The sequence below is a fragment of the Echinops telfairi genome, unplaced genomic scaffold (assembly GCF_000313985.2).
Source record: "Echinops telfairi isolate 266 unplaced genomic scaffold, ASM31398v2 ScPeMD7_4;HRSCAF=17, whole genome shotgun sequence".
NCBI classification, from domain to species: Eukaryota; Metazoa; Chordata; class Mammalia; order Afrosoricida; family Tenrecidae; genus Echinops; species Echinops telfairi.
In genome coordinates this window covers 24,597,024-24,623,320 of record NW_022103900.1, presented here as the reverse complement: position 1 = coordinate 24,623,320, position 26,297 = coordinate 24,597,024, and the positions used below count along the sequence as shown (strand labels likewise).

At 45.0% G+C, this 26,297-nt stretch overlaps 1 protein-coding gene across 1 annotated transcript in view; it reads right to left on the bottom strand.

Annotated features, from left to right (window-relative positions):
- NEB (nebulin) overlaps window positions 1-26,297 on the bottom strand; it is a 247,820-nt gene that overhangs the window by 4,033 nt on the left and 217,490 nt on the right. Inside the window, exons 131-146 of the mRNA XM_004703932.2 lie at window positions 25,575-25,679; window positions 21,242-21,346; window positions 20,613-20,717; window positions 19,886-19,978; window positions 17,601-17,693; window positions 13,819-13,911; window positions 13,228-13,320; window positions 7,488-7,580; window positions 4,949-5,041; window positions 4,523-4,615; window positions 3,955-4,047; window positions 2,966-3,073; window positions 2,674-2,857; window positions 2,283-2,375; window positions 914-1,072; window positions 567-673 (exon numbers count right to left, since the gene is read on the bottom strand). Coding sequence (XP_004703989.1) covers window positions 567-673; window positions 914-1,072; window positions 2,283-2,375; window positions 2,674-2,857; window positions 2,966-3,073; window positions 3,955-4,047; window positions 4,523-4,615; window positions 4,949-5,041; window positions 7,488-7,580; window positions 13,228-13,320; window positions 13,819-13,911; window positions 17,601-17,693; window positions 19,886-19,978; window positions 20,613-20,717; window positions 21,242-21,346; window positions 25,575-25,679 — 1,710 coding nt within the window. The remainder of the gene's footprint in view (window positions 1-566; window positions 674-913; window positions 1,073-2,282; window positions 2,376-2,673; window positions 2,858-2,965; window positions 3,074-3,954; window positions 4,048-4,522; window positions 4,616-4,948; window positions 5,042-7,487; window positions 7,581-13,227; window positions 13,321-13,818; window positions 13,912-17,600; window positions 17,694-19,885; window positions 19,979-20,612; window positions 20,718-21,241; window positions 21,347-25,574; window positions 25,680-26,297) is intronic.

The following is a 26,297-nucleotide window of genomic DNA, read 5'->3' as shown; positions in this document are numbered from 1 at the left end:
AACCATAAAATTATTTTCGTTGCTACTCCGTAACTGTCATTTTGCTACTGTTATGAAGTGGGCGACCCACAGGTTGAGAACCACTGCTCTAAAGAATTAGAATACTCTGTGTGGGGGGGTAATTTTGGATTTGATGTAAAGAAGAATTTTTTTTGTATTGCTGTTAAAGCCTGAGATGTGGGGGGAAAAAAGTATAAAATCGGTTTAGGGGGGGGGGAAATCGGTTTAGGGGGTGCTATGGACATTGGACTGCTGATCTCAAAGTCAGTGGTTCAAATCATCCGCTACTCTGTAGCAGAAATATTAGTGAAGTTTCTGGTAAAGGTTTACAACTTCAGTAAATCTTACATAAGGCTGCTATGGTTGGAATTGATGACACAGGATGGGGGTGGGGAGATGTTGGTTAAAAATTTTTTTAAGACCAGAATACCTATGGAATGATACATGTATTAACGTCCAGTTAAAAATTTAAAGATCTTTTAAAAAGATCAGATTACCTTTATCTGTAAACATTATTGAACATCTCACTCACTAACAATGGTTTGAGTAAGGCATTATCTACTTACTCCCGCAGTGGATGGATGAGATGGGATAGAAGACACTGTAGTCTGTTGGGTAGCAACTGAAGATGACCGCTGTTGTGGGAGCTCTGTGGTTTTTGCATGTTTATAAACTGAAGGGAAAGAGAAAGCAGTTTAAAGCGAGCCAATGTCCCTGCACATCATTTGATCTGTGTTTAGCAGCTGAGCAGTGTTATTTTCTCCATAGCTTAAGAATAATTTCCACAAAGTGTCCCTCCACCATTCTAATGGTCTCATTAGAAGAGAGGACCCGTATACATTTTATTTAACTCAGAGGACTCTGTAGTGAGCATCAGTGAGACTGGCAATGTTTACCCCATTTGAAGTTGTACCTGTGGATGTCGCGTTGAAGAAGACACCGCCGTCACTGTAGGTGGAGAGATGGTGGTCAGCAGCTTCAGAGTGCTCAGACTTCTCCTCTCCCCCACTGATGCTCAGGGCACTGGCAGATCCGGATCGTGAGTGCTCCCGGCTCCTGCGCTGAGCTTGTACTGGGAAAGAGGATTGAAAGGCAGAGGCAAGCATTACCTCCTGGAAGTTTGGAGATTTGAGGCTCCTCAGAGGTGGCAGAGAAGGGCCTCGGGGCTTATTTCCAAAATAATCATCATTGAAACCCCCAGGGAGCACAGTTTACCCTGAGATGTAGGGGCTTGGAATTGTCAGGGTGGCCCCTGGTTGGTTGATCATGCTTAATGAATCCTCAGTTCATGTTCAGCCAAGCATACTTTTAAGTGGATTTCCATGGAACAAATGATAGTGGGGGAGGAAGCATTAAAGAACTAGAGGAATATTGTGTGTTTCGTCAGTGCTATACTGCACTCTGGCTGACTCATCCACAATTCTAATAAGAATATGATTATCGTCCTCAGTACAGCGAGGGTACAAACCCAAGGGTATGTTCTTTCTACACTATCCACTTTCCCACCTTAGTATAATGAACACAAAATATTCCCATTCAAACTTCACCTTATCCTTCCGGGTCCTAGCTTTCGGATAGATACATGAAGCTCCTCTCCTGGGTTCACTGAAGAGCATGAGCAGACCTTTGAACTACGCGTGTCAGGGTACTGTAACCTTACCTGCTAGAAGCAGCGGTTCTCAACCAGTGGGTCGCATCCCCTTTCGGGGTCAAATGACCCTTTCACAGGGGTTGCCCAATTCATAACAGTGGCAAAGTTACAGTTATGAAGTAGCAATGAAAATTTTATGGTTGGGGTCACCACCACATGAGGAACTGTATGAAAGGGTTGCAGCATTAGGAAGGTTGAAAACCACTGCTAGATTATGAGCGCTCTGAGCACTTTTATTTTACTTTTTAACATAAAGGTTTGTGTGTAGACTTATTGAATGAATACAGGACCTTTTTCCTGACCCCAGAGAGGTCAGGAATTAACTAAAGGTCAAATTCATTCTCTTGTAGGTCTGTATTTCCCATTACTTCCCCAATAGAAAGGTTTATAACTGTTTTTAATTGAAGTGGGGGTGGGGGGTGGATAATAAGGGGGCCTGGAGGAGACATGCACTGAGGTATGAAATAAGTCTTTCTCTAACTTGTGTAGAAAATGCCGCTTTGCCCTCTGGTCAACTAGATGTTCTGTTTTGAATGGGAGACTTGGAAAACGGAAAGCTCTGGAGGCACGGACGTCTTTGGTGCTAGCCCACTAAAAGGGGAAGCCGATGTCCATCCGCAGCCTAACATACCATTGGCCATGTGTAAGCTTCGAGACTGAATGTTGTCTTCCGCTGGGTCGTAGTCAAACACGGAGCCTGGATTAGTACGCCAGACGCGCAGGCCTGAAAGAGAAGCTAAGCATCAGAGCAGGTGGCTCCTGGGCCCTTCCCATCACCTGTAGGCCAAGTTGTTTACACACCAAATGGAGGACTGAATAGAACGTATCATCTCAGTCCCCACTCCACGAAGCAAAAGGTAAAAATAAAAAGGTAGCTTTTCAAACTCGAATAATAGATGTCTTCTGTCACATCTAACGAGAATGCAGTGAAGGGCTTCCTCCTGTCCCTGGGTGTAGGCAACGTCACCTTCGTTCTCCCAATCACATTTACCTTCAAGACGATTTCCCCCTCAGGAAATTACCTGTGATCATCTCCTGGTCCTGTTCATTTCGTTTCTGTGCCATTTCTACCACTTTCCTCTGAATCCCTCGGTAGCTAATGTCGCTGAAGTCCTGTGTGTTCTTCTTGACGCGTTCTGTGATAGGGTCTGTCACCACTGGTGTGAAACAGCTCTTGTGCTTCTCAAAGTCTTCGTGGTATTTCACCTGAAACGTCACGAATACTCTTCAGGAAAACAGGGCGCGATGGCCACTTACCTTGTCACACGTCCCAACAAGCCAGCCCACCGTTGCTACCAAGAATGGCCGACTCACTGTGGAGATGTGGCGCTGAGTCTCCCTCACCCGTCTCATCTCTGGCGTGTCCAAGACATAGGCGGCTTTGCCCTGGATTTGTTTGCGGAAACTGTCAGAGTACAGCACCTGAGGGAGCAGAGAGCAGGAATGCGGACGGTCAGGGTGCGGTCCTTCTGCTACCACCTGCAGGCGTTGCCCTGTGGCAGGTGTGGCTGAGGAAAGCGTGGCCCAGCCAGAAGGACAGCGCCAGACGCAGGACTAAGTGAACCGGGTCAGTGTGAGGACGAAAGGGCTGGCACTGAACTCTGACCTTGAAAATGTCATTTTTCATTTCGCAAAAGGCCCGGTGTGGGTCAGCAGAGTCGAGGGTATTTGCTATCAAATGTGAGAGTGAACGGGCTTTCAACGAACGGCCTGTCCTTTAAAACAAGTGACCGCTTCTTTAGGTGTCTGGCCATAGGTCATATGCCAATACGCTAATAGAAAAATCAAAGTCTTGCAGATTCTAGTCTCCCCCAAATCTCAAAGCCGAGGAAGGCACCCCTTTCAGAGCACTTCCCCTTGCGCAGAACCCCTTACGGAGCAAGGTGAGCAGAGGTGGGAGAGGTTAGGAGGCAATTGGTTAGGGATGGTTAAGGCAGACGGCCCCTGAGGAGCCTCTGGCGATGAACTTGTTAGGTTTTAGGACGATCATGTGGGACCTGGAAACTCAGTCCTGTTCATTTTAGTGGACATTTTCCATGGAAAGTGCACGTTTATGGGGTTAACGTGTTATTTTTCCAACGTGTTGCATTTCTCTGAAAAAAAATTTTTTTAATTTAGTGTGTTTATTTTCAGTTGAATAAGAAGGTTTTTACGATGTTAAAATGTTATTTTCCCAATCTGGCACTAAAAAAAATACATTAGTGTGTTTTTCAGTTGAATAAGAAGTACATGTTTTTTACGATGTTAAAATGTTATTTTCCAAGTCTGCAGCACTACTAGGCCTTTGTAAGCCTGGGAACTACCGAGCTAATGTTCTCTTGGTTGCGCTTAGCTCGCTCCATCTCTGGGGTCACAGGGGTCGGCGTTGCCTTGCTCATGTTCTCTTTGTACAGTACCTAGGGAAGAGCGGCCAGAGGTCAGCGAGGAGAACCCGGGTCTGCAAACCCTCAGTTAGCTGGGGTTAGGCCTCAATTACATCACACTCTATAAGAAACACCTCAGGAAATCAAGCCATTACTATGTTATTGTAGAAAGCAAACGATCTGGATCCAAGTAGCAAAAAAAAAAAAAAATTACAATAGCCAAAGGATGTAATAGAACAGATACTTTTCTAAAAAACTAGGCTTAAGGTGGGAAACCATTTAGGAAGTAAGGTTAGATGGTAAACGAGGTTGAATGTAGTTGCAGTAAATCAGTTGGAGGTGGTAGGGTAGTTTTGTGGCTGGTTTGTTTTCATGGGCCAAGAAGGACTTTTAAAAATACGCAAAGGTTTGGGGAGAACTGGGAGGTAAATTAGTGGGATAACCAGGCTTGTTAAGAATTTAGGGTTGTGGGTTGTTGGCTTTGTTGGCCCTGCCCTCTCTCAAATACCGAGCTAAAGTTTTCTTGATTGCGTTTGACTCTTTCCATCTCAGGAGTAAAGGGTGTGGGGGTTGCCTTCCCCAAATTCTCTTTGTACAACACCTGTGGGAGCCAAAGTCGTATCCAAAAGTCAGGAGGAGGCAAGTCAGGTTACTAAATTGATGCAATTGGGCAGGGGGCGGGGGAGTTAAAGGGTCTTAAATACAAAACATTTTAAAATTCCAATTTTAAAACATTATTACTGAGAATAGCTCTCAAGAAGAAAGCTTAAAACCAGTTAATGGCAAAGGTAAGTTCAGTATGATATTCCAAGGCGACTGGACTCGAATGTGAATGGCACTTGGCTAGTTTTAACGTGGATTAGGAGCAGGCCAAATTGCAGGGGTTACTTAGCAAACTAGAAAAGCACTTTCGTTTCCCAAGACGATAACATACCGAGCTAATGTTCTCTTGATTGCGTTTCACTCTCTGCATCTCTGGAGTAACAGGGGTTGGGGTAGCTTTCCCCATATTTTCTTTGTACAAAACCTACGGGATCCATTGGATTCCAAAGTCAGAGAGAAAAAGAAAAAATTCAAGTTACCAAAGAGAACGGGAGCAGATCAGATGATTTTTTTTTTTATGAGGTTCAGGGTGCCAAACCCTTTGGGAAATAAGGTTAGATGAAAAGGGGCATGTTTCTAAAGGGGGCCGGAAGGTAGTTACGGCACGACATTTCCAAGGCAGGATGTGAAAATCCCTGAGGTGAGCAAGAGAGGATCCTAGTGACCGCCAAAGGGCTAAATGACCACTGTTTCCTCACCAGTCTGAGTGGCCACCACACAGGAGTCACACAGGTCGGGCTAACTAATAAGAGGACGAAGATGGGACTGTTGTCAATATGGCAGGTGACAAAGCCTCCCTTCAGTGGTAAGGCCTATCGGTGAACGTGCAAACCCCCAAACAGTGCATCGGTTTCCCCAGCCCCTTTCCTGGCGAGGAGCCCTGGTGGCATCCTGGTTCCCTGTTGGACTGCTAACTGCAAGGTCAGTGGTTTGAAACCACCAGTCACCCCTCAGGGGAAAGATTAGGCCTTATCTATCCTGCCCTAGAGCAATCCCACAGGGCTGAGGAGAACTGCCCCTTAGGGTTTTTGAGACTATCAGTGGTTCTCAACCTCTGCGCCCCTTTCATACAGTTCGTCATGTGGTGGTGACCCAACGATAAAATTATTTTTGTTGCTACTTCATCACTGTCATTTTTCTACTGTTATGAATCGGGTGACCCCTGTGAAAGGGTCATTTGACCCCCAAAGGGGTTGCTACCCACAGGATGAGAACTGCTGCTTTAAATCTGTACTGGAGCAAACAGCCTCATCTTTCTCCCTGGGAGTGACTGGTGGGTTCAAATTGCCAATGTTGTGGTTAGCAGTTCAAAGAACCCACTGTGCCACGACAGCTCCTAGCAAACACGCCAAGAAGGAAAATATGCTTGGAGCCATTCTTCTATCACTCTCACAGTAACACAGCATGAAAAGTCCCCAACCTCTGTTTCCCGTACCATTTTGGGGAACCCTGGAAGTTTGGGAAATGACATTCAAGAAGAATTCTGTTCAATAGTGGTTCCCAAGTGTGGCTTCTGCACTGCAAGGTCAGTGTCACCCGAGAACTTACTAGACTTGCCAGGCATATTGATGAGTAAATCTGGGGGCAGGACCCAGCAGTCTAACTTAACAAACACGCCAGGTCAGTGGTTCTCAACCTGTGGGTTGCGACCCTTTTGGGGGTCAAACGACTCTTTCACAGGGGTCACCCAATTCATAACAGTAGCAAAATGACAGGAAGTAGCAACGAAAATAATCTTATGGTTGGGGGTCACCACCCCTGAGGAACTGTATGAAAGGGCCGCGGCATGAGGAAGATCGAGAACCATGGCTCCAGGGGATCCTGATGCTTGCTAAACCTCAAGAAGCACGGCCCTCAAGTATGGGAGAAACTGGAGACTGTGTAAATGTGGAGGGCCACTACACAAGCTGCGGTCCTCCCTACAAGCCCCGCCCCCACAGTGAGTCAGTTCCTACCCATAGTGACCCCGTATGACTGCCCATGGGGCTTCTAAGCTCTAGTCATCACCGAAGGAGGCTACCACATCTTTCTCCTGCAAATGGGCTGTGGGGTAGAGTGGGCTGGGTGGGGGCGGAGGTTCTCTAACCATCATCCTTTCAGTTAACAACTGAGTGAGTGCTGAACACCCAGGGCTCCAACCCAAGGCCTAACAAACCCCACGATAGTCTTTTTAAGCACATAGAATATCACAGAACACAGGCAGGGTTTACTGCAATTTCCAGTTACCGGTCATGATAAAACCAACGAGCAAGCCTAAAATCGGTAAAACACAATAGAGTTGACAGTGTCATTTTTAATGAAACTGACAAGTGCCAAAACCACCGCAGGATTTTAATTTATGTCACTATCTTGAAACCACTACAAAATTCTAATTTATGTCAGTATCTTTGATGAGGAGAACTGGGGGTTATTTTTACCAAGGTCTCTTGGTCTAAAATCTGACAGGGTGACAGAGAATCTAAAGTCAGAGATGCAAAAGATACAATGAAATCTCCACTATCAGGTTCTAGAAAGAACACTGTTAGGCCCACAATGCCACCTCCCAGCATCCTCCCACACACACCCCTGCAAATTTCACCAGCATGGAAAACAAAGAGACCTTGGGGTAGAGAGTAAGTTTGGAGAGAGATGAGGAGGCGGTCTTGCAGGGAAATCTGTTACATCCGGTTATCAGAATTGTATTCGAACTATGGATTAAAGCCATCTTGTTATTAGAGCGTTAAGGCTAGGAGTAGTCCTCTAGGAAAGAAGGATCTATGTGGTAAAGACATTCACAACATTTGTCTTTCAAAAGAAAGATTAATATGTATTATTTAAAACCCATTAAGGAAGTAGTTTTTTGTTTTTTCGTTATTTTCTTGCCAAAGTACCGAGCTAATGTTTTCTTGATTGTGTCTGACTCTCTCCATCTCTGGAGTGGTGGGCAAAGGCGTGCCCTTGCCCATGTTTTCCTTGTATAACACCTGTGGGGCGAGAAAGCATCCAGAGAGAAACAGCCGTGAATGACCATCGCATTTGTTGAAACGTTCTGAGTGTGAGTTCAGCTTGCTTATTACAAAATGGTACCATACACCAAGGAGCCAGGAGTTATCTGCGGACAAGACGCCGCTTACTACTCTAACGGAGCTGGAAGGATGGGCATGGCACCCCCGAGGGCAGCAGGCCCTCCGCCAGCTTCGTGGAGGAGGAAAGACCGGAGGAGGTTTCCATTTCTAGGAGCGCAGTGCCTCCTACACCATCGCGTGGGGGCTTGCAATTGTTAGAAACTGGGTTTGCTGCTACCTAAGCACACATACAGACTTGTTACTTTTTGAAGGGATTAAGAGTGTCAGATGGAAATAAAGACCAGGACGCCCCAAATAACCACCAGACGCCTCAGTGGGATCGCAGGGGGGTAAGGAAAAGCAGAGGGCGGGAAGTGGATTTTAAAAACAGGAGAAGAAATGTTAAGAACAGAGGTTAAGTCTGAGGTTAAGTGGCATCTCTCTTCCCCTTTTCTTTCCAGAAATACCGAGCTAAGGTTTTCTTGATTGTGTTTGACTCGCTGCATCTCAGGAGTGAGGGGGATGGGGATTCCTGTCCCCAGGTTTTCTTTGTAGAGCACCTGTGGGAGGAGAGCACCCAGAACAAAAAGCAATCAGCACCCCCTGCCTCCCCTCTCTAGAGGAGGTTGGGCAGGGGAGAGGAGGGAGGAAGAAAGGTGAGTTCGAGGAAGGGAAATACCAGAAGCTTTAAGACCCAACCTGTAGGAGCCCAATGGCATCCTTAAAAGCAAGGGAAAACAGGAAAGAGCGAAAAGAAAAATTTGTTATTGTTTGTAATAACCTCTGCAGCACCGAGCAAATGAGGATCGCTGTAAAAGAGGACAGACCGTTAGTCTTCTCCAGTGGGTTACGGGGGCCAGGGGCCAGTGGAGGTTTCAAAGAGGTAGGGAGAGACCAAACCAAGGAAGTTATTTCTACAAGGGAAAGAAATGCTATTAATAACCCACAGTCAGGGTATTTGAGGTTTATACATATTGTGTATTATGAAGATAGGAGGGGTTTTCAAAAAGTTCATGGAAAAATGGAAGTAAAAGATAATGGAATTTTCCTATGAACTTTTGGAAACAAAGTTCAAAACATACCCACATCTTTTTTGACTTACAGAAGTCAAAGTATCCGATTTTCAGCTTGGGTGAACACATTAGGAAGAATTATTTTTGGGGCAAATGGAGAGAAATCTCAAGAGGCTAAAGACAGAAATTCCAAAGGCTTTGTACAAAAACCCATAGAGGCTGATGGTTAGTGCACAAAACAACACCGACAGTCGGGCCTGTGCAGACTACAGTTCTGTAAGCTTTACATTTACATCAAATTTGCCAAAGCAGGATACGTGTGAATGTTATGTTTTTTAAGAGCTGAGGTATCATAATAAATACTTTTATAAAAGAATTAAACGAACATATTAATATTCAACCAAAATAGGGTAATTGGGTCATAGGAAATAACAGCATTAATTGGGAACAAGCCTTGTGTCAATTTTTAATTTAGATAAATGGATTAGAATTAAAATATGTAGCCATTAATCTAAAAAAATTTTTTTTAAGTTAAAAAGATTTAAACATTTTTGTTTTAAATACCGAACTAAAGTTTTCTTGATTGTGCTTGACTCTCTCCATCTCTGGAGTGATGGGAATCGGGATCCCTTGCCCGAGGTTTTCTTTATACAAAACCTGTATGACACAAGAAAGCATCCGGAAGAAAACAAGAGCAGTCAGGTCAGCCCTTTCGTCTCCTTTGAGCACCTGGTGGACCACAGACACCAGACAGGAAAGACCAATTCACCACGTCAACCTCTCTGCAGGGAAAGGTGCATGTGCGAACAAGCCCCATCTTTCCTCACTGGAGTGACTGGGCATTGGATACTCAGCTTCAGTCTCTACCCCATAGATAAATGTTATTTCCCATCTCAGGACTGGAAAAAAAAAATCTACACCTTATTTTAGAAAAATACTAAAATGCCTAGTATACAATAGTCTAACTGCTTCTTAAACATATGTGTGAATATTTATTTTTCCTATGTAGAATGTTTATTTTACAGTCTAACTGATATTTAAAAGCCCAGGCTCAATCTATACTACCTGGAAAAATTGGTCTTTGTTGTAAGTGGTGGAAAGGGTCCGTTCTAAAAGTCAGTGTTTTAATAAGCAGCCCTGTTTATTTTTTTGCAGAATCAAAACTGGTTCTCAGCACCATTGCATAGCTTGGCTTAACTGCAACTTATGTAAAAATAAACACAAATAGTCACTTAAAAAAATCATCAGGATCATTCAAGTCTATAAATAAGTATAAACAACAATATTCACACTGATATCGAAGAAAATATGGGAAAGCAGTCCTTTTTTTAATCTCTGCAAAAAAATCTCTTAAAGTGCTAAAAAAAATAAGGCTTCATTTTGAAGAACGTGTGCCTGACCCAAGCCATGGTATTTTCAATCACCCAACATGCATGTGGAAGATGGACAATGAATAAGGAAGATCAAAGGAAAACTTATGGCTTCGAATTCTGATGTGAGTGAAGAATATTGAATATACCATGGACTGCTGGAGAAATGAACAAATCTTGGAAGGAATACAACCAGAATGTTCCATGGAAGCAAGGAGGATGAGACTTGGCCTCACACAGTTTGGACACCGATCAGGAGGGCCCAGCCTCTGGGAAGGACGTCAGGCTTGGTAATGGAGAGGGAAGTGAAAGAGGCCTGCCCTCAATGAGACGTCTTCACACAGCGGCTGCAGCTAACGGGCAGAGACCAGGGCAGCTGAGCGGAAGGGCGCAGGGTCTCCTTCTTTGAGCATAGAACTGCTGCGGCTCAGAGCCAACGGACAACAACAACACGGTTTGGAAAGAAGAAATAATCACAATATTCGAAAACATCCAAACATGGAAACCAGGAGCTCACACCCCCAAGAAAGACACATGAAAAACGGAGGCTGGAATGTCAACATGACAGAGAGGTGGTTAGTCGACAGTCGTTAGGGAACACAGGAAGGAAAACAAGGCAGCTGGACCAAAGAAAGTTGCTGATCTACTCAGGTGAAAGATCTTTTAGAAAATACGTAAATTGATTATTGGAAATAACTGTGACCACTCTTTCTAGTAAATTCCCCTGCAAACACCCCCCCCCCCAAAAAAAAAAAAACGAACCAGCTAAATTTTATTACAGCCACTTCTCCATTTTAGGCTAAATCAATGTAAAACTCTTCATACAGACTTATTTTTGCTTTTACCAAGTTTGTCAGTAAAGAGGCAATAACATCAAATGTAAGCTCATGGGCTGATGGTGTGTTTCAAGATTCGGAAGAGCCAGCTCTCTATTCAAGAAATGATTGCTTAGCACAAGCTGAAAAGGGTGGTGGCTTTGGTTTCGATCCTGAACTGTTTCCTTTCTCGCTGTTCTCTCTCCAGACCGGCTCTATGGGACACTTGTTCCCAAGCAGAGCCACCACGTCCACAAGGGCCCTCAAGTCCTCTCTCCTCGCAATGCTGGCTGACCTAGAAACACCAAATAAACGAGTTCCAAAACATTCCAGTAGTTGTTGTTTTGAAATCACTAACTTCAAAAGTCCCAGCAGAAACATAAACGGTGAAAAGGGAAGGACAGGGATCGATGAGACGTTGTTTTCAGGGATTGTGACAGGAAGTAGAGGCTGTTAGGATCACACAGTGAGTAAAAGGTCTTTAAAAAGGAAGGATCCAGATGGTGAGGTGTTTGTTTTTTTTTTAAGGAATCTGTTAAACTGATTATTTTGAAAAGACTAATGGTGAAAAGTTTTATTTTATAGATGTTATTATTGTTGTTGTTATTGTTTTTAAATACAGGAGTTAAAGGGAGCTTTTCCCAAATACCGAGCTAAAGTTTTCTTGATTGCGTTTGACCCGCTCCATCTCAGGAGTGACCGGTAAGGGGGTCCCCTTGCTCAAGTTCTCTTTGTACAGTATCTGTGTGCACAAAACCAACAATCACATCAGTCTGGGACCATCTTTTCAGCTAGACATAACCTTCCAAATAGTCTCTGGAAGTATTTTTGCTGTTATTAAGCAACAGAAGTACAATTTCTTTACAATTATTTAAAGAGACAGTGGCTATAGACCACAACATGTGTGGCCTTAATATTTACAAACACAGCTGCCAGACTGTAGGCAAGGCTGACTGACTTATACACTTGCACCTCATTTAGCAGTTATCTAGTTTGACATTTCAAATTTATGTCAATAGCAAAAAATGGACCATGTTAAGGGGAAGGTGGGAGGAGAAAGGGGGGACCGATCACAATGATCTACATATAACCCCCTCCCAGGGAGGTGGACAACAGAAGAGTGGGTGAAGGGAGACATCGGTCAGTGTAACACGTGAAAGATAATAATTTATAAATTATCAAGGGTTGATGTGTGTGTGTGGGGGGGGGTAAAAAATAAGGAGCTGATACCAAGGGTTCAGTAGAAAGAAAATGTTTTGAAAATGATGATGGCCACAAATGTAAATTGTGCTTGACACAATGGATGGATGGACTGTGATAACAGCTGTACTAGCCCTCAATAAAGTGACTTTTTAAATGGACCACTCAGTTATTTTGCACATGAAGAGCACGCGTCCCCTGATGGTGATGGTTAAGGCCATGTGTCAGCTTAGCTGGGCCATGATTCTCAGTGATCTGGCACTTGTGTAATGATGTAATCCTCCTTTTTTTCTTTATTTTTTAATCATTTTATTGCGGGCTCTTATAATGCTAATTACAATTCATACCTCCTCCTTTTTCTGATCTCATGTGGTCACTGCTATTTTGTAACAGGTGATTTTCACAGAATGACCTGGTCTTTGGAAACTATGTTGATAAATTAAGATGTGGATGTATAGACCTTTGCTCAAAGACAGAACAATTAGGCTATCTTTATCAACTAGAATTCAAGTTTATCATGCTGGTTGGTAACACTAAATTAGAGGAAAAAATTTTTTTAAGTCATTTTAGGGTATACAATAACTAGTTATATGTTACTAATGAAGATTAAACCTAAATAAACATTAGCTTTGCAATAGTCCTGCAAATATTCTCTCCCACCCCACAAGGTCAATCATGTTTCATGGTGTACAAAAGCATTGCTGCGACCAGCAAATGCGCCTTCCTGCTATGTCATCTCTTAAATGAAAATGTTTAAGAAGCACTTTTTTTTTTCCAGAAAAGTTGCAAAGAATATGTCAAATACAGCAAGAATAAATACAAAAAAAAATTTCAATGAACATTCTCCTTCTGAAGGATGTTAGGTTTTACTTTGAATGTGGGCACACCCATTAAAAACACCTACTGTTATTGAAGGATGCTTGGAGGAAGGGAATCTGATTATTACAGGTTTTTAAGGGAAGTGATAAATACCTATGTTTTAGGAAAATCAGTTACAAATTCACGCCAGCACTAAAGTGAATAGGTAATTAGAATTGAAAAGGGGAGTCATATTTGGTACCATTCTTTTCATTATACAAATTTAGTAATTTTATAGGAGAGGAATCTTATATTGGTGGTGGGTTAAAAGTATTATTTTAAATAAGAATGTTTGCGCCTTAAGAAATACCGAGCTAAAGTTCTCTTGATTGCGTTTGACTCTCTCCATCTCTGGGGTGATAGGTGTTGGGGTTCCCTTCCCCAAATTTTCTTTGTACAAAACCTGTGAGATACAAGAGAGTACCCAGAAAACACTCAAAACACACAAAATGAAGGAAGAAAGGAATTTAGGGGGAAGGGAAGGAGGGGTGTGGGAGGAGAGATTTCTCTTTTTTTAGTAAGGATAATGCATTTACATTTATCTCACAATTTTAGTGATGATTTTACGATGCTAGGTCTGGAAATTAAAAAGTCCAACAGCACTGAGTTATAGGCTGTAAGTATAATGGTGAAGAATCTTGTGTTAATTGTGTTTACAGGCCTTTAGATCTCAATAGTCACACTTGTCAGTTGCAGAAGACATTAAGGTGTAATCAGAAAAGTGAGTTGCTTTGTAAAAATCAGATGGTTTGGTCAGGTAGGTAATAATGCACAGTTACAGACACACAGAGAATTGATGTTAGGATGTTACTTTTTGTAAAAGGATGATGGGTTATTCTGGTAATTAAAACATGTTTTTTTAAATGGTACACAGTTTCTTATTGGATGAATTTGTAAATACCGAGCTAAAGTTCTCTTGATTGCGTCTGACTCTTTCAATCTCTGGAGTGACAGGGGTTGGAATGCCTGTTCCCAAGTTTTCTTTGTACATAACCTGTGGAAGATAATTAGAAGACCCAAAAGAGGTAAAATGACCATGGTTTCTTTAGATTCCTGATACATGTGAGCTGTTCAGCAGAAAGCCACTTGTACCATAAAAGGAATCAAACTTTCAAGTAGCACATTCCACCAGCGTTGTTTTGAAAAATCATACAACCGTGAAAATGAGGTGTCAAATGATGCATTTTCTATAGTCAAGTACATTCTTAAACTGCATTAAGTGGTGATAATGCATTAACAACGCGAAAAACCCTTTCATTACACTTGGTGAGCGCTTCAATTCTAAGCAGCCCGGTTTGTCAAAGGCGATGGAGGATCGTGACAGTACAAAATCCCTTGGCAGAGCCCACGCATCCATGAAGCCTCCACTGAATTCTTTCTGATGGACTAGCCCAGGACAGCCACCATCTTGCCTTCAGGCACAGTGCCTCAGGAAGAAGATTGCATTCATGTCTCTCCAGCAAGCCCGGGGCTGTCTGTCTTAGAGGCTGGTGGAGGTCTTTCCCTGCTGGAGACCACCCCTGGGGACAGTGCAGGGGGTCACAGAGCCATGAGCGATTTCCTATCAGCCCCATCCTGACCGTCTTGATGGGAAGGGAAGGCCTTAGACAATTTGTGAGCTCTTCTATCTAAGACAATGCACGTCTCCCAATCATGTCCTGTTCCTATGACTGTAGTCGCATTTGTCACGGGGACACGGTGATCTGCCACCCATCCTGCATCTGTGACTGTCCTTCGTCCCATGCCGTACGTAACCAGCGTCCAGCCTGAACCCTCGGATGCCATTTTGACCGCGTGTGAATGACCTCCCTCGTCTGGATGATGTCTGTCTCTGTGTCGTCTCAGTCCCTTTTAAGATGTAATAAATGGTCTCCTCAACTCGTATTTGAGACTGGGGCATCTTTTGGACCCTAAAACACGTACGACTGAATTTCAGTGAAAAGCATAAAGAACTTGTTAAGCCTTGGGTCTCTTTCTCGTCTCCTTTAGGACGAGAAAGGAGTTCTTGTTAATGCTGGCAAGAAGGTCTAGGCTTCCTTCTTTAAGATGAGTGAACTCTTGACAGGTCACACACACACACAAAACCCTAGGGGTTTGTGTCACAGGTCAATTTCTAAATTAAATGACAAAATAGTGGCAATTTCATTGTTTTTCTAGGAAATCAATGCTACAAATCTTTCATACCCTACCATCCTGGTAGCAAAGATGTGTTTCTTGAGTCTGGTCTCCCCTCTTCCCAACCCCAGCAAGACAGCAGAAACGAACATGGCTAGCAAAACAGCAGCAAAAATTGGAAAAGGCAGGAGGGACCAAATGCCACGAAGGTGTCCTGGGCAGGCTGCTTTCTTGTTTCAGTGGTTCTCAAGCTCTAAGTAGAATTTGTACCTCACAGGAGTCAGGGTGTAAGCAGGAAGGGACAATGAATGCTACCTGAATGAATGACCAGCAGGAGCAGTATCAAGTATCTTCTGTTTGGAATCACAGGAGGGTTTGATCACCCAGTGGTTAGGGGGTCTCTCAGAGCAAGTTCCTTGCCCTTTACTGGTCACAAACCACACCCTAAACTTCATACTGTTTAGGATCTGCTTATGGACAGGAAGAGGGAGTGGCACAGGCAGTTCATCGGATATGTTCGTTACCCTTATAGTTCAGGTAGGGATCTACCCCCCCACCCCACCCCTATGTACTCCTGTGCCCTAATTTATTGTTAAAGAATAGGCTGCCCCACCTAATTCATAATAAAAAATTCATTGAAAAAAAGAGGGCTGATGATGTAATGTATTTTGTTGGCCGATGATAACCAGTACCTTAAATATGTACTGCATTTATAAGGAGAGGGAAGAGAATAAGCAATTGCTGTTGTTTTCAGATTTCCCAACAAGCAAGGTAAGCACGAGCTTACTTAGGCTTTCCTACTAATCTATAGTGAACGACTTCACATGTGCCCACCACATCAAGGACTCTGCTTCTAGGGATGGCTGGCATCTGTCTCTCTACAGACCTATAGCATCTTCCTATGGAATCAGTGCCTGTTTTCAAATTCACAGTCCCTGACATGGACAGAATAGCCAGTAAGCAAGGTAAGCAGGGGATTATTTGTGTTTGCTTGCTACTCTAGTACATTCACAGTAAGTCAGTGCTTAAAGCCATGTGAAATGGTTCCCTATAGGTTACTAAGTAAGCATAAGTGAGACCATGCTTACCTTGTTTGTCAGCTAATCCGCCTGTGTGGAGGAGCTCTGACTAATGGCATCTCCTTGCATGTCAGAGGGGAAATGTGCTCCATTGAGTTTTCAATGACTGATTTTTTCTAAAGATTACCAGTCCCCTTTTTCCAAGGCACTTCCAGTGGACTTGAACTTTCAGTTAGCAGCCAAGCATGTTAATCATTGGCACCACCCAGGGACACCACCAAGGTGTCCACCACAATGACAACAGAACCCCATATCCATTGCTGTAGTCTCTTCTAGCTCATAGCCACCCTATAGGGCAAAGTAGAACTGTGCCATAGGTTTTCAAATCTGTACTCTTTTCATCTTTACAGAAAGGAACTCTGGTAGCACTGTGGGTTAGGCACTAGACTGTTAACCGCAAGGTCAGGGGTTCAAGCCCACCAGCCCCTCTGTGGGAGAAATGAGACTGCAAAGATTTTATAATCAGAATCAACTCAATGGAAGTGGGTTGGAGGAATCCTAATCCACTTGGTGGCCTGGGACAGCTTTCCTTCTTGATAGAAGTTATAATAGTTTTCCCTTGGAGCCACTGGTGCATTCAAACCACCTACCTTTCACTAGCATCCAAGCAGTTAACCACTGACCAAGAGCTCGCTGAGCAGAAGGGGGAAAAACAAACAGGGCAATAAATCTCGTAAGAGAACGGAGAAGGCTGCAGGCCTCACAAACTTCTTGTCTACTCTTGCCACCTGCGGTGCCCAGTCAGGACAGAGAGCAGCGTCACTACCCACCGCCAGCATCCACTCTGACTCACAGAGGGTCTGTCTACAGGACAGAGCAGAAGGGTTTCCATGGCTGTCAGTCTTTCCAGAAGCAGACTGCCACAGCTTTTTCTAGTGGAGCCACTGACTGAGGGCTTCCAACCTCCAGCCATCTTATTAGCAGGCAAGCGCTCAAAGGCTGCGTCACCAGGCACACAACAGCCCTAAACGACAACATACCCACTGCCCCGACCTCGAATCTGACTCATAGGAATCTTGTAGAGAGCAGGGTAGAGCTGCTCCCTAGGGTTTCTGAGGCCGTAAATCTTTCCAGGGCCAGAAAAAAACAAAAACAAAACGCCCTGCCAGTGAGTTGATTCCGACTCATTCCGACCCTATTGGACAGGCCCTGTACGTCTCTGCAACAGTAGAAAAAGCCTCATCTTTCTCTCAAGGAGCAGCTGCTGGTTTCAAACTGCTGACTTTGCAGATCACAGCCAAACAAATTGCCACTATGACACTGGGGCTCTTATAGGACCAAAACGCCTCGTCCTTTTCCTATGGAGCAACTACGTGGGTTTTGAACTGCCGGCCTTGTGGTTAGCAGCTCTAAGAAGGTGTCAGTGCCAGGAGGGCTCCCCAACATCTCCACGGCATGGACAGCCCTTGGTCGGAGGAAGAAGGCACATAGTAGCATTGGCAGCTGGGGAGGGGGGTCACACAAAGACAAGTTGAAGGGCAGCCACTACCGAGCTGATGTGCTTCTGAGTTTCCTTGACGCGTTTCACTTCAGGCAGGTCAGAAATCGGTGTTCCCTGTCCAATCACTTCCTTATACTTCACCTGCAACGGAACATTGGGAGTTCAAAATGTTAGAACTTCCTAGGTAGTTGAGTTCAAAGGCATTAACACTCCTGAGGTAGTTGTGCTTCCTAATATGTATATGAATCTACTTAGTAGTCCCCCTCCCAGATGTTACTATGTGTGTATATGAGGCGTAGATGTGGTAACACTCCTGCCAAGTCAACCATTTTCACACACACAGCCCAGCGACACAATGACCTTCATCATGTGCAACAATCCCGTCCTTTTCCTAACGATTCCACCAAGTGTAGCATCATGGCCTGTCAATGGGGCTGCATTCTCATCCTGAGGCTGGGGCGAACAATTCAGAAAGCAAGGGTCCCTTGACTCCCTCGTCTCTCTTTGGGAGCAGGCATGGCGGGTGGGGTGGGGCGTGTGTCCCACACTGTGACTAACCAAGACAACACAAAGCAAAGCTTGTTGCCAACTCTGAGTGACACTATGGGACGGGACAGAACTTCCCCATAAGGTTTCCAAGGCTGCCATCTTTACAGATTTTCCAAGGTTATAATCTTTACAGATGGCGTCCCAGTGGTGTAGTGGTTACACATCGGGCTGTGATCCTTCTGGTCAGCTGTTTGAAACCACCAGCAGTTCCTTGGGAGAAAGATGGGGCTTTCTACTCCTGTAAACAGTGGCAGTCTCAGAAACCCATAGGGGTCTCACTATGAGTCAGCATTGACTTGATGGCAATAAGAGAGTCTTTATAGAAAGGAGCGCTGGTGGTGCAATGGGTTAAGTATTGGGCTGCTAATTAAAGTGTTGGTGGTTCGAACCCCACAGTAGCTCCTCAAGAGAATGATGAGGCATTTTGCTTCTTCTGAAAGCCCTGTAGGGCTATTACACTGTCCTATAGGGTAGGACCAATCTAACCAATTTAACAGCAGTGATGGAAACAGGAAAAAGATGACCACACCTTTCTACCACATAGCGGCTGGTGGGTACCAACTGCCAACCTTTAGGTTAGCAGCCAAACACTTTAACCACTATGCCACCAGGGCTTGCATTAAAAAATGAAACAAAAAACCCACTGCCATTGAATCAATTCTGACTCATAGCAACCCCACTTAGGGGTTCAGAGACTAAATCTACCAGAGCAGACAGCCTCATCTTTGCTGTGAGCAGCTAGTGGGTTTCAACTGCCCACAGTGTGGCTAGCAGCCCAGTGCTTATCTCATAGAGCCACCAGGCCTCAGACTTGCACTCCAAAGAAACAAACAGAACTCAGTCATCAATCCAATTCCAACTCACAGGGCCCTATAATGCAGAGTAGAGCGCCTGTGGGTTTCTGACACTGCAACTCTTGATGGGAGTTGAAAGGTTCATATTTCTCCTGTGGAGCAGCTGGTGGTTTTGAACTGCTAACCTTGCAGTTAGTAGCCCAATGTACAACCCCAGACCACTAGGGCTCCTGCATTGGCAGTAGAACTTTTTACATTTCCTACATACTCCAATGTTTTTAGAACCGACAGTTCGTTTGACTGTGCTCTCACAGTACAGTTCAAAGATGCACTCTCCATTCACTGTTATAGAGTCAAGTCGGACTCATGGCCACCCCACCGAACAGAGTAGAACTGCCCCTGGAGGTCTCCAGAGCGGCAAATCTTTGCGGGAGCAGAAAGCCTCCTCTCTTCCCCACAGAGGAGCTGCTGGGCTCCAACTGCTGACCTTGCCGTGAACGGCCTGCTGAGTTTCCCATGGCAGCACCAGGGGGGTTATATGTAGATCCTTATCATCGGTTCCCCCTTTCTACCCCACCTTCCCTCCACCCTCCCGTATGGCCACTCTCAGCACTGGTCCTGAAGGGATCATCCATCCTGGATACCCTGTGATTCCAGTTCCCATCTGTACCGATGTACATCCTCTGGTCTAACCGGATTTGTAGGGTAGAATTGGGATCATGATGGTGGGGGGAGGTGCTTGGTGCTTTCTAACAGATTCTAGTTGCCTACAGTCCCTTCTCCTCTCCATATCTAAGACTCCAGGGTGGAGGCAGCCAGGAGAGGACTCCGAACAGGAGGGGATGCTGGGTGTACACCAAGCATCTATTTTGGCAACTTCAAGTGTTATCGAGGACAAAGGCTTTGCCTGCTGCTCCGACCAGCGACCAGCGTCAGTTATGAAAGGAAGGGAGAAGCCACTGCGAGCGAGCGTGTCCACCGGGTCTTTACCGAGCTAATGTGGTCCTGGGTCTGCTTCACCCTCATCATCTCCGGTGTCTTTCCGATCGCCGTTCCTGGGGAGAGGTCTTCTTTATATAAGACCTGGGCATTCAGAATCAGCAGTTACACAGAAGGAAGGGGAGCCAGCAGTTCCCGTGGAAAGGCTAGGCCACACGGCAGCTGGGAAAACAAAAGGCTGTTCTCCAACAAGCGCCCAAGCACTGCAACTGGAACCTTCCAGCAGGAAGCAGTTCCTCAGACTGCAGCTTTGGCCACCATCACCTTCCAGATCTTGGGTGCTCTTAACATCCCACACTAATACAGGACGAGGAAAATCAGAAACAGAAAAGCCCAAACAGTTCGTTTCTCACATGAAACCAAAGCCAGGAGAGGGCTGGGAAGCGAGTCAGTCACTGGGGGAGCATAAATGTAGCATCACAGTGGCATAAGGCAGTCCAGCTTCCTCAACCCAGACAACACACGTTACTGCACTTCGATTAAAGAGGTGAAGAAAGGGCTAGAAGAGTTACCTTGTTAGCAGTTTTAACTTGTTATTTCCAATGGTCTCTGGAGTGATGGTTTCAGAGCAGAGTGTGAGGGCTTTACAAATAACCCCGGGCATTAACAGGGAGGTTAGACGTTAATTGTCTGAATCAGAGTTATGCTTGCAGGTTTTTAAAGGGGAGACTAGAATTATTGGGTTAGCCATTAGATGGGAAAGAAACAGTAACTATACCGAGCTGAAATTTTTTTGATTTTCTTTCACACGCAGTATTTCTGGTGTGTCTTGAACAACTGTAATTCTTCCTTTGCTGTTTTTAAGGTCCCACTGGTATTGGAGCTATGAAGAAAGAGTAAACATCTGGTTATGATTTCAACATTGTTATTTATATATTTTTAATTGTCCTCCGTTATGCAAAGGATCGTAAAGTCCTGTACGTGAAAAATAAAAGACTCTGCTATAATCATCATGGTTTGATAACCAAAAATAAGTTGTTGAATGAAAATCTTGAGCAGATGTTTCTTTTAAAGAACCCTACAATCAATCGATAGTGCTATATTGAAAGATCCCTTGCCTCACATTAACTTGGAAAAGGATAGGCTCGGTCCTTAGGGAGAATGGTGACAGCTCATAGTCAGTGGTCGGAAGAGGGATGGATGGGTCTCCCCGGCTGTGGTCTGGGGGTGATAGGTAAAGTTAGCCCCGAGGGGAATTGAGCACATATTCGCTGGGGCACAGATGGGGCACAGGAGCAGCCGCTTCCTGGCACCATTGCAGGGCTGGGACACCCGAGGACGTGCCCCCCTTACTTCACCACAGCTATCGGTCCCAGCGGTTCTGCATTCAAGTTGACGACAACTCACAAGGCTGAAGTTCCTTTGGTTCTCCCGCACCCTCTGCATCTCGGGGGTGTCCAAAACGGTCTCATAATACGACATGCACTTCTCGGCATCTTCCTTGTACTTTTTCTAGAAATAGATGACAAGTCTTAAGCAGGGTGAACCCCGAAGATATGGGTCAATGGTACCATCCAATGCAGTCCCCACGCAAGACCTCTATTTACTTTATGGTTCAAGGATGTGAAAAAACCAAACCGATCGCAAGTGAGTCAATTCTGACTTATGGCAGCCCAGCCTTACATAGAGGTGTTCTCCATAGGGCGTTCAAGGTGTGGCTTTGGGGAAGCAGGTCTTTAATCCAAGGCCCTGCTCAGTCAGTGGCTGTGCTTCACCGTTTGGGCCACCCCAGCATACTCCCTTCAAGACATTAGGTAGTTTATAAAGCAGATCCTTTCTGAGAGAACTTTTCTTTCCAAGAGGTCCAAGGTTGGACACTGAAAAGGACCCACGATCTTGGCAACGAGGCCCTCCGTGAAATGGATCGCCGCAGTGGCTGCTGTTAAGGCTCAATAGAATAAAAGAGCTTGCCTTAAGCTACCCCATTTTGAAGAGTCTAAAGGTCATCCCCCCCCCCACCCTAAGAAGAGAATGTTTTTAGAAAAATAAGTAAAACTATGTTATCTCTAGCAGATGAAAAACAAATCGTAAAAGTAAGCCACTGTGACCTTACAAACTGCCGGCTCGTAAATGTCAGCCAAAAAATTTTACAAGCGCACCTGGACCAAGATAAGCTGGGCAGGCTAAACTGCCCCATCCTGTTATCTTGTGCAGACACCCTTCCCCATTCCTTACGCACACCCCCTTCTCCTTACTGGTTTTAAGTGTATAAATAGGGCCAAGGAACTCTGGCCGAGCGCTTCAGTTTGGACCCTGCGTGGCCATGCTGTAGCCCAAATCCGGATTTGCTTTTTGTCTCCTTTTCTCTAGTAAACCTTTGCTCTTCTCTAATAAACTTTTGCCTTGTTACTTTGCAGCTGCTTGTGGGTCAGTGGTCTTGTGTTGGGCGCGACTCCGTGACCGCTGCAACCCTGAACTCAGGCCTCGGGACGACTGTGAAGACAGGACGGCGAGGACCGTGCGGTGTTGCTTTCTGTTGTGGTCGCTATGGGTCAGACTCAATGGCACCTAGCAACGTCTTGGCAAAACTGGCAGAGGGAGACCCTTGTTGGCTGGCCGACGGAAGGACGTTCCAGCCAAGGAGACTCCTGGCAGGGAGATGGGGATACCGACAGTGGCAACCCTCTTGGCTGAACTGGATGGACGCATGTAGCCAGGAGCCTGGGGATTCCATTGGCAGGTGAAGAGGAAGAGGGTGAAAAGTAGGCTGTAGCTGGTACCAAGAGCTGGTCAATGAGCCATATGCAGAGGTGACTAGGGCCAGAAGGTGCTTCTAGAACACCCATGAGAGGCTCTTCTGAACAGACCCACCTCGGGCTGCCACTATCACCAAGCGATTCTGAACTGAACTGCTCTAAACAAAGCATCACGGTTCGCCATCCCCCCTTCTAGCCCGTGGCCAGAGAGAGTTACGCGTTTCTCCTCCGGGACACTGACAGGGCAGGCCAATCCCCCAGACGGAACGCACTCTCTCCAGTGAGTCTGTGCAGCTTGAGCCTTGTTTGTAGAGCCCTATTTTCCTTTGTCACAATGCCTTTTTCCTTTCCTTCTTCAGTTTACTGAACTCCAGTGCTTTCCTGGGAAGCTCTGGTGATAGGGCTGAGAACGGGCCGGGGCCGGGGCACTTCCTTTTTCCACCCGGTCATCTTACATTTACAAAGGTTCCAAAATGGAATTCCTTCCAAAACAACCCAAAGGGAAGCAGTTGCAAGGAATAAGAGGTTTCAGGGTCGATTTTGTTCATCTCACAGGAAAACAGTGAAGGCGAAGACGGTTCTACCCCCACCCCCCACACACATTTCCTGAAGGTTGAGGCAGGTCAAGGAAGCAGGTGTTTTTTTTTTTCAAGACAAAAGTCACCTAATGATTCTTCATAGTTATGCAAATGTGAGGCAAATAGGTCCCATCGTCCTGGGTGAAGTACAGAACCAATCCTCCTTCCCTCTTTCCTTTTTTTTTTTTTTTTTTAAAGCTGCTTCAATTGGTTTGCAGGCACAACCCAGAGGGTAATGAATTTCCTCTCGGATCTCCCGGTTTCTGAGAGGCCCGGAGGAACGCCCGTGATCTGTGATCTGTGGCTTAAAGAGAACTATTCAGAACTCTGTATTTCTTATCTGCGTGTGGGGGGTTGTTCTGCATTAGAGCTTAGATTCTGAGCACCTGTTTGCACCTGTTTGGTGATAGCAAATGTCCAGAACCCATCTGCAGAGTCCCACGTGGGTGTAAACCTCTGTGGGACTGTTTCTGACCCTTGAGTTACTACTACTAGTCAGGATACACTGTGGTGATGAGAGATTTTTTTTATTAACCAGTCATGAGATCAATCGCCCTCGGACAGCTTGTGTTAGCAAGTGGATTACCTCCACACCCCAAAGTCAAGCAGCCTTCCTCAGGGGCTTGCCTGGGGGCGCCCTTGATGGAGAGCTCTGTACCAGAAGTCAAATAGTTGGGAGCCAGACCCTAGGAGTCCCGTCCTCCGCAGTCTGGAGGCCGTGGACCAAGCTTGTAAGCTCTTCTAGCGTGATGTGTGTGTCCCCGTGAAAGTCCCGCTCCTGCTTCTGTCCTCCCACCTAAAGCTGATCCATCACAGTCTTTGGCCTCCCCCTGTACTTCCCCAAAGGTCTGATCTCAGCCAACTCTTGGACGCCATCTGTTCTCCCTCATACGGATAGTGTGCCTTTGTCCTGTTTAAGACAATACACGCTCTCCTCAAATTTTATTTGAGATTTGGGGATCGCTTTTGTATCTTAACACACTTGCTACTGGTGAGATGCGCCATGAGCCCACGTGTAGGGAGAGAATTGCGCCCCACGTTCTTTCAAGGCTGTGACCTCTCGGAAGCCAACCACTAGGTTCCCATCCTGCTGTCCCTGGGGGCATCTCAACCATCAACCTTGCTGGCTCCTGGCACTTCAGCAAATCACTGAGGATTAAAACAGATGTGTTATAGTCTGATCTATGAAGAGTCACCCATCCATGGAAGGGGTCAGGGTGAAATGATGGGGATTGTGTTGATAATAGAACCTCAATCTCCTTAAATAGACTGGTAATTGACATTTCAGTCACCTATTTTGTTTTTCCCAGATTCATATGTAAATCTTACATCTACATTAACAGAAACTTCCCATGTTACCTTATACATTCATTAGCTGTGAGTATATTACGTAAGAGGTCTTCAGTACCTTACAATTCCCTCTTCAAATTCATTTTAATTCTGCTATAAAAGTCTAGCTGTAGCTCAAATGTGCATAACAGATGCCTCCCTTCTCTTCTATTGGACAAAATTGTGGTTTGAAAGAATGTCCTTAGATCTTAAGGATTTGTGCTCATCACGATTAGGGTGAGTATTACAGTTTAAAATCTGAGCACCTCGGTTTACAAAAGGCTATGGATGTCAGTGACAGTCTAAAACCCACGGAGATTATGCCTCCATTTAATTCTTTCTGATCCTTAACCAAGGACATGGAGAATCTTACCTTCAGGCAGAATGCCTTGAAAGCAGACTACCTCCAACCTAGGGAGGGCAGTCTCTCTTTTACTGTTTAAATCATGTTATTGGGGGCTCCTACAACTCTTATCACAATCCATACATCCATCTTGTCAGGCACATTTGTACATCTGTTGCCATCATCATTCTCAAAACATTTTCTTTCTACTTGAGTCCTTGGTATCAGCTCCTCATTCCCACCTCCACTCCCCGCCCCCAGTCCCTCTTAAGGGACCGTCTTTTTTAAGGGCTTGCTTAGGATGTGTCCTTGACAGAGTTCCCTGTACCAGGGACAGCACATGGTGTCAAATAGTCATGAGTCTTACCCTATTAGTTTTGCCTTGGTCAGAAGGCCCTGGACCAATCTTGCAAGCTCTTCTATCTAACATCATGTCTGTGTCCCAATCATGGCCCACTCCTGCTCCTGCAGTCCCACCTGTCATTGTGATGCATCACTGATCTGCCGCCAATCATGAAAATTGGTGACAGTGTCCTTTGTTTATTTAATTATGACTCCTTGGGCGCCATTTTGACCTTGTGCTAATGGGCTTCATCATTCGGATGATGTGTCTGTCTTTGTGCTGTCCCTTTGAAGATTTAATAAATGATCCTCTCCAGTTGTATTTGAGGTGAGAGCCCCTTTTGCACCCTCAAGCAGGTATATAAGTGATATTCTCTTGAATATACCCTTACCTGGCTTGAGAGATTCTTGACTTGTTGGGCATGAATGATCTCCGGAGTATCAACCACAGAGGTGAAATTGGCTTTTTCCATTTCTGCTGATTGCTTATATTTAATCTGTAAAAGAATACCAGACAGGTGGATAAATTTGTGGGCTTGGTTTGATTAAGCGGCCGTCAGTATTTCTTTCCCAAGAGGACTCATTCATTTAAGTTTCAACAGACATTTCTCCTCGTGTTCACACTTCATATTAAAGAGTAAGATTAGGCTCCGTCCTGGCTGTTGCCTTGCTATTTCCTTGGTCATAATATGAGGCCAGGGGAGAGGAAATCAACAGATCATAAACTCTGGGTTTTAGTCATAAGTGCTGGGAGAATAAAAAGAAAGCAAAAATGCAAACAAAATCACCTATCAATTAGCATTAGACAAAATAGGACCCTTAAAAAACATGTTTTACTTATTTATTTAATGAAAAACCAAGTTTTAAATTTAGGCCTTGAAAAGAGGGCAAGGGAGAAACCTCAACATATTTTAAGTGTAGAACTCTGGGTGCCCTGTGACTAATATGTTGAATAGGGAACAGAGCTAAGGAGGTCAGTCAGTCCCAGCTCCAAGCAGTTGTTAGTTCAACTTCCGCCCTTTGCTCTGAATGTCCCCAGTGGCTACAGACTCAGAATGGCAGATGGAAGCAAGCACGGCAAAGGGTCCTACTCTCTCATTGGCAGGGATTCCACA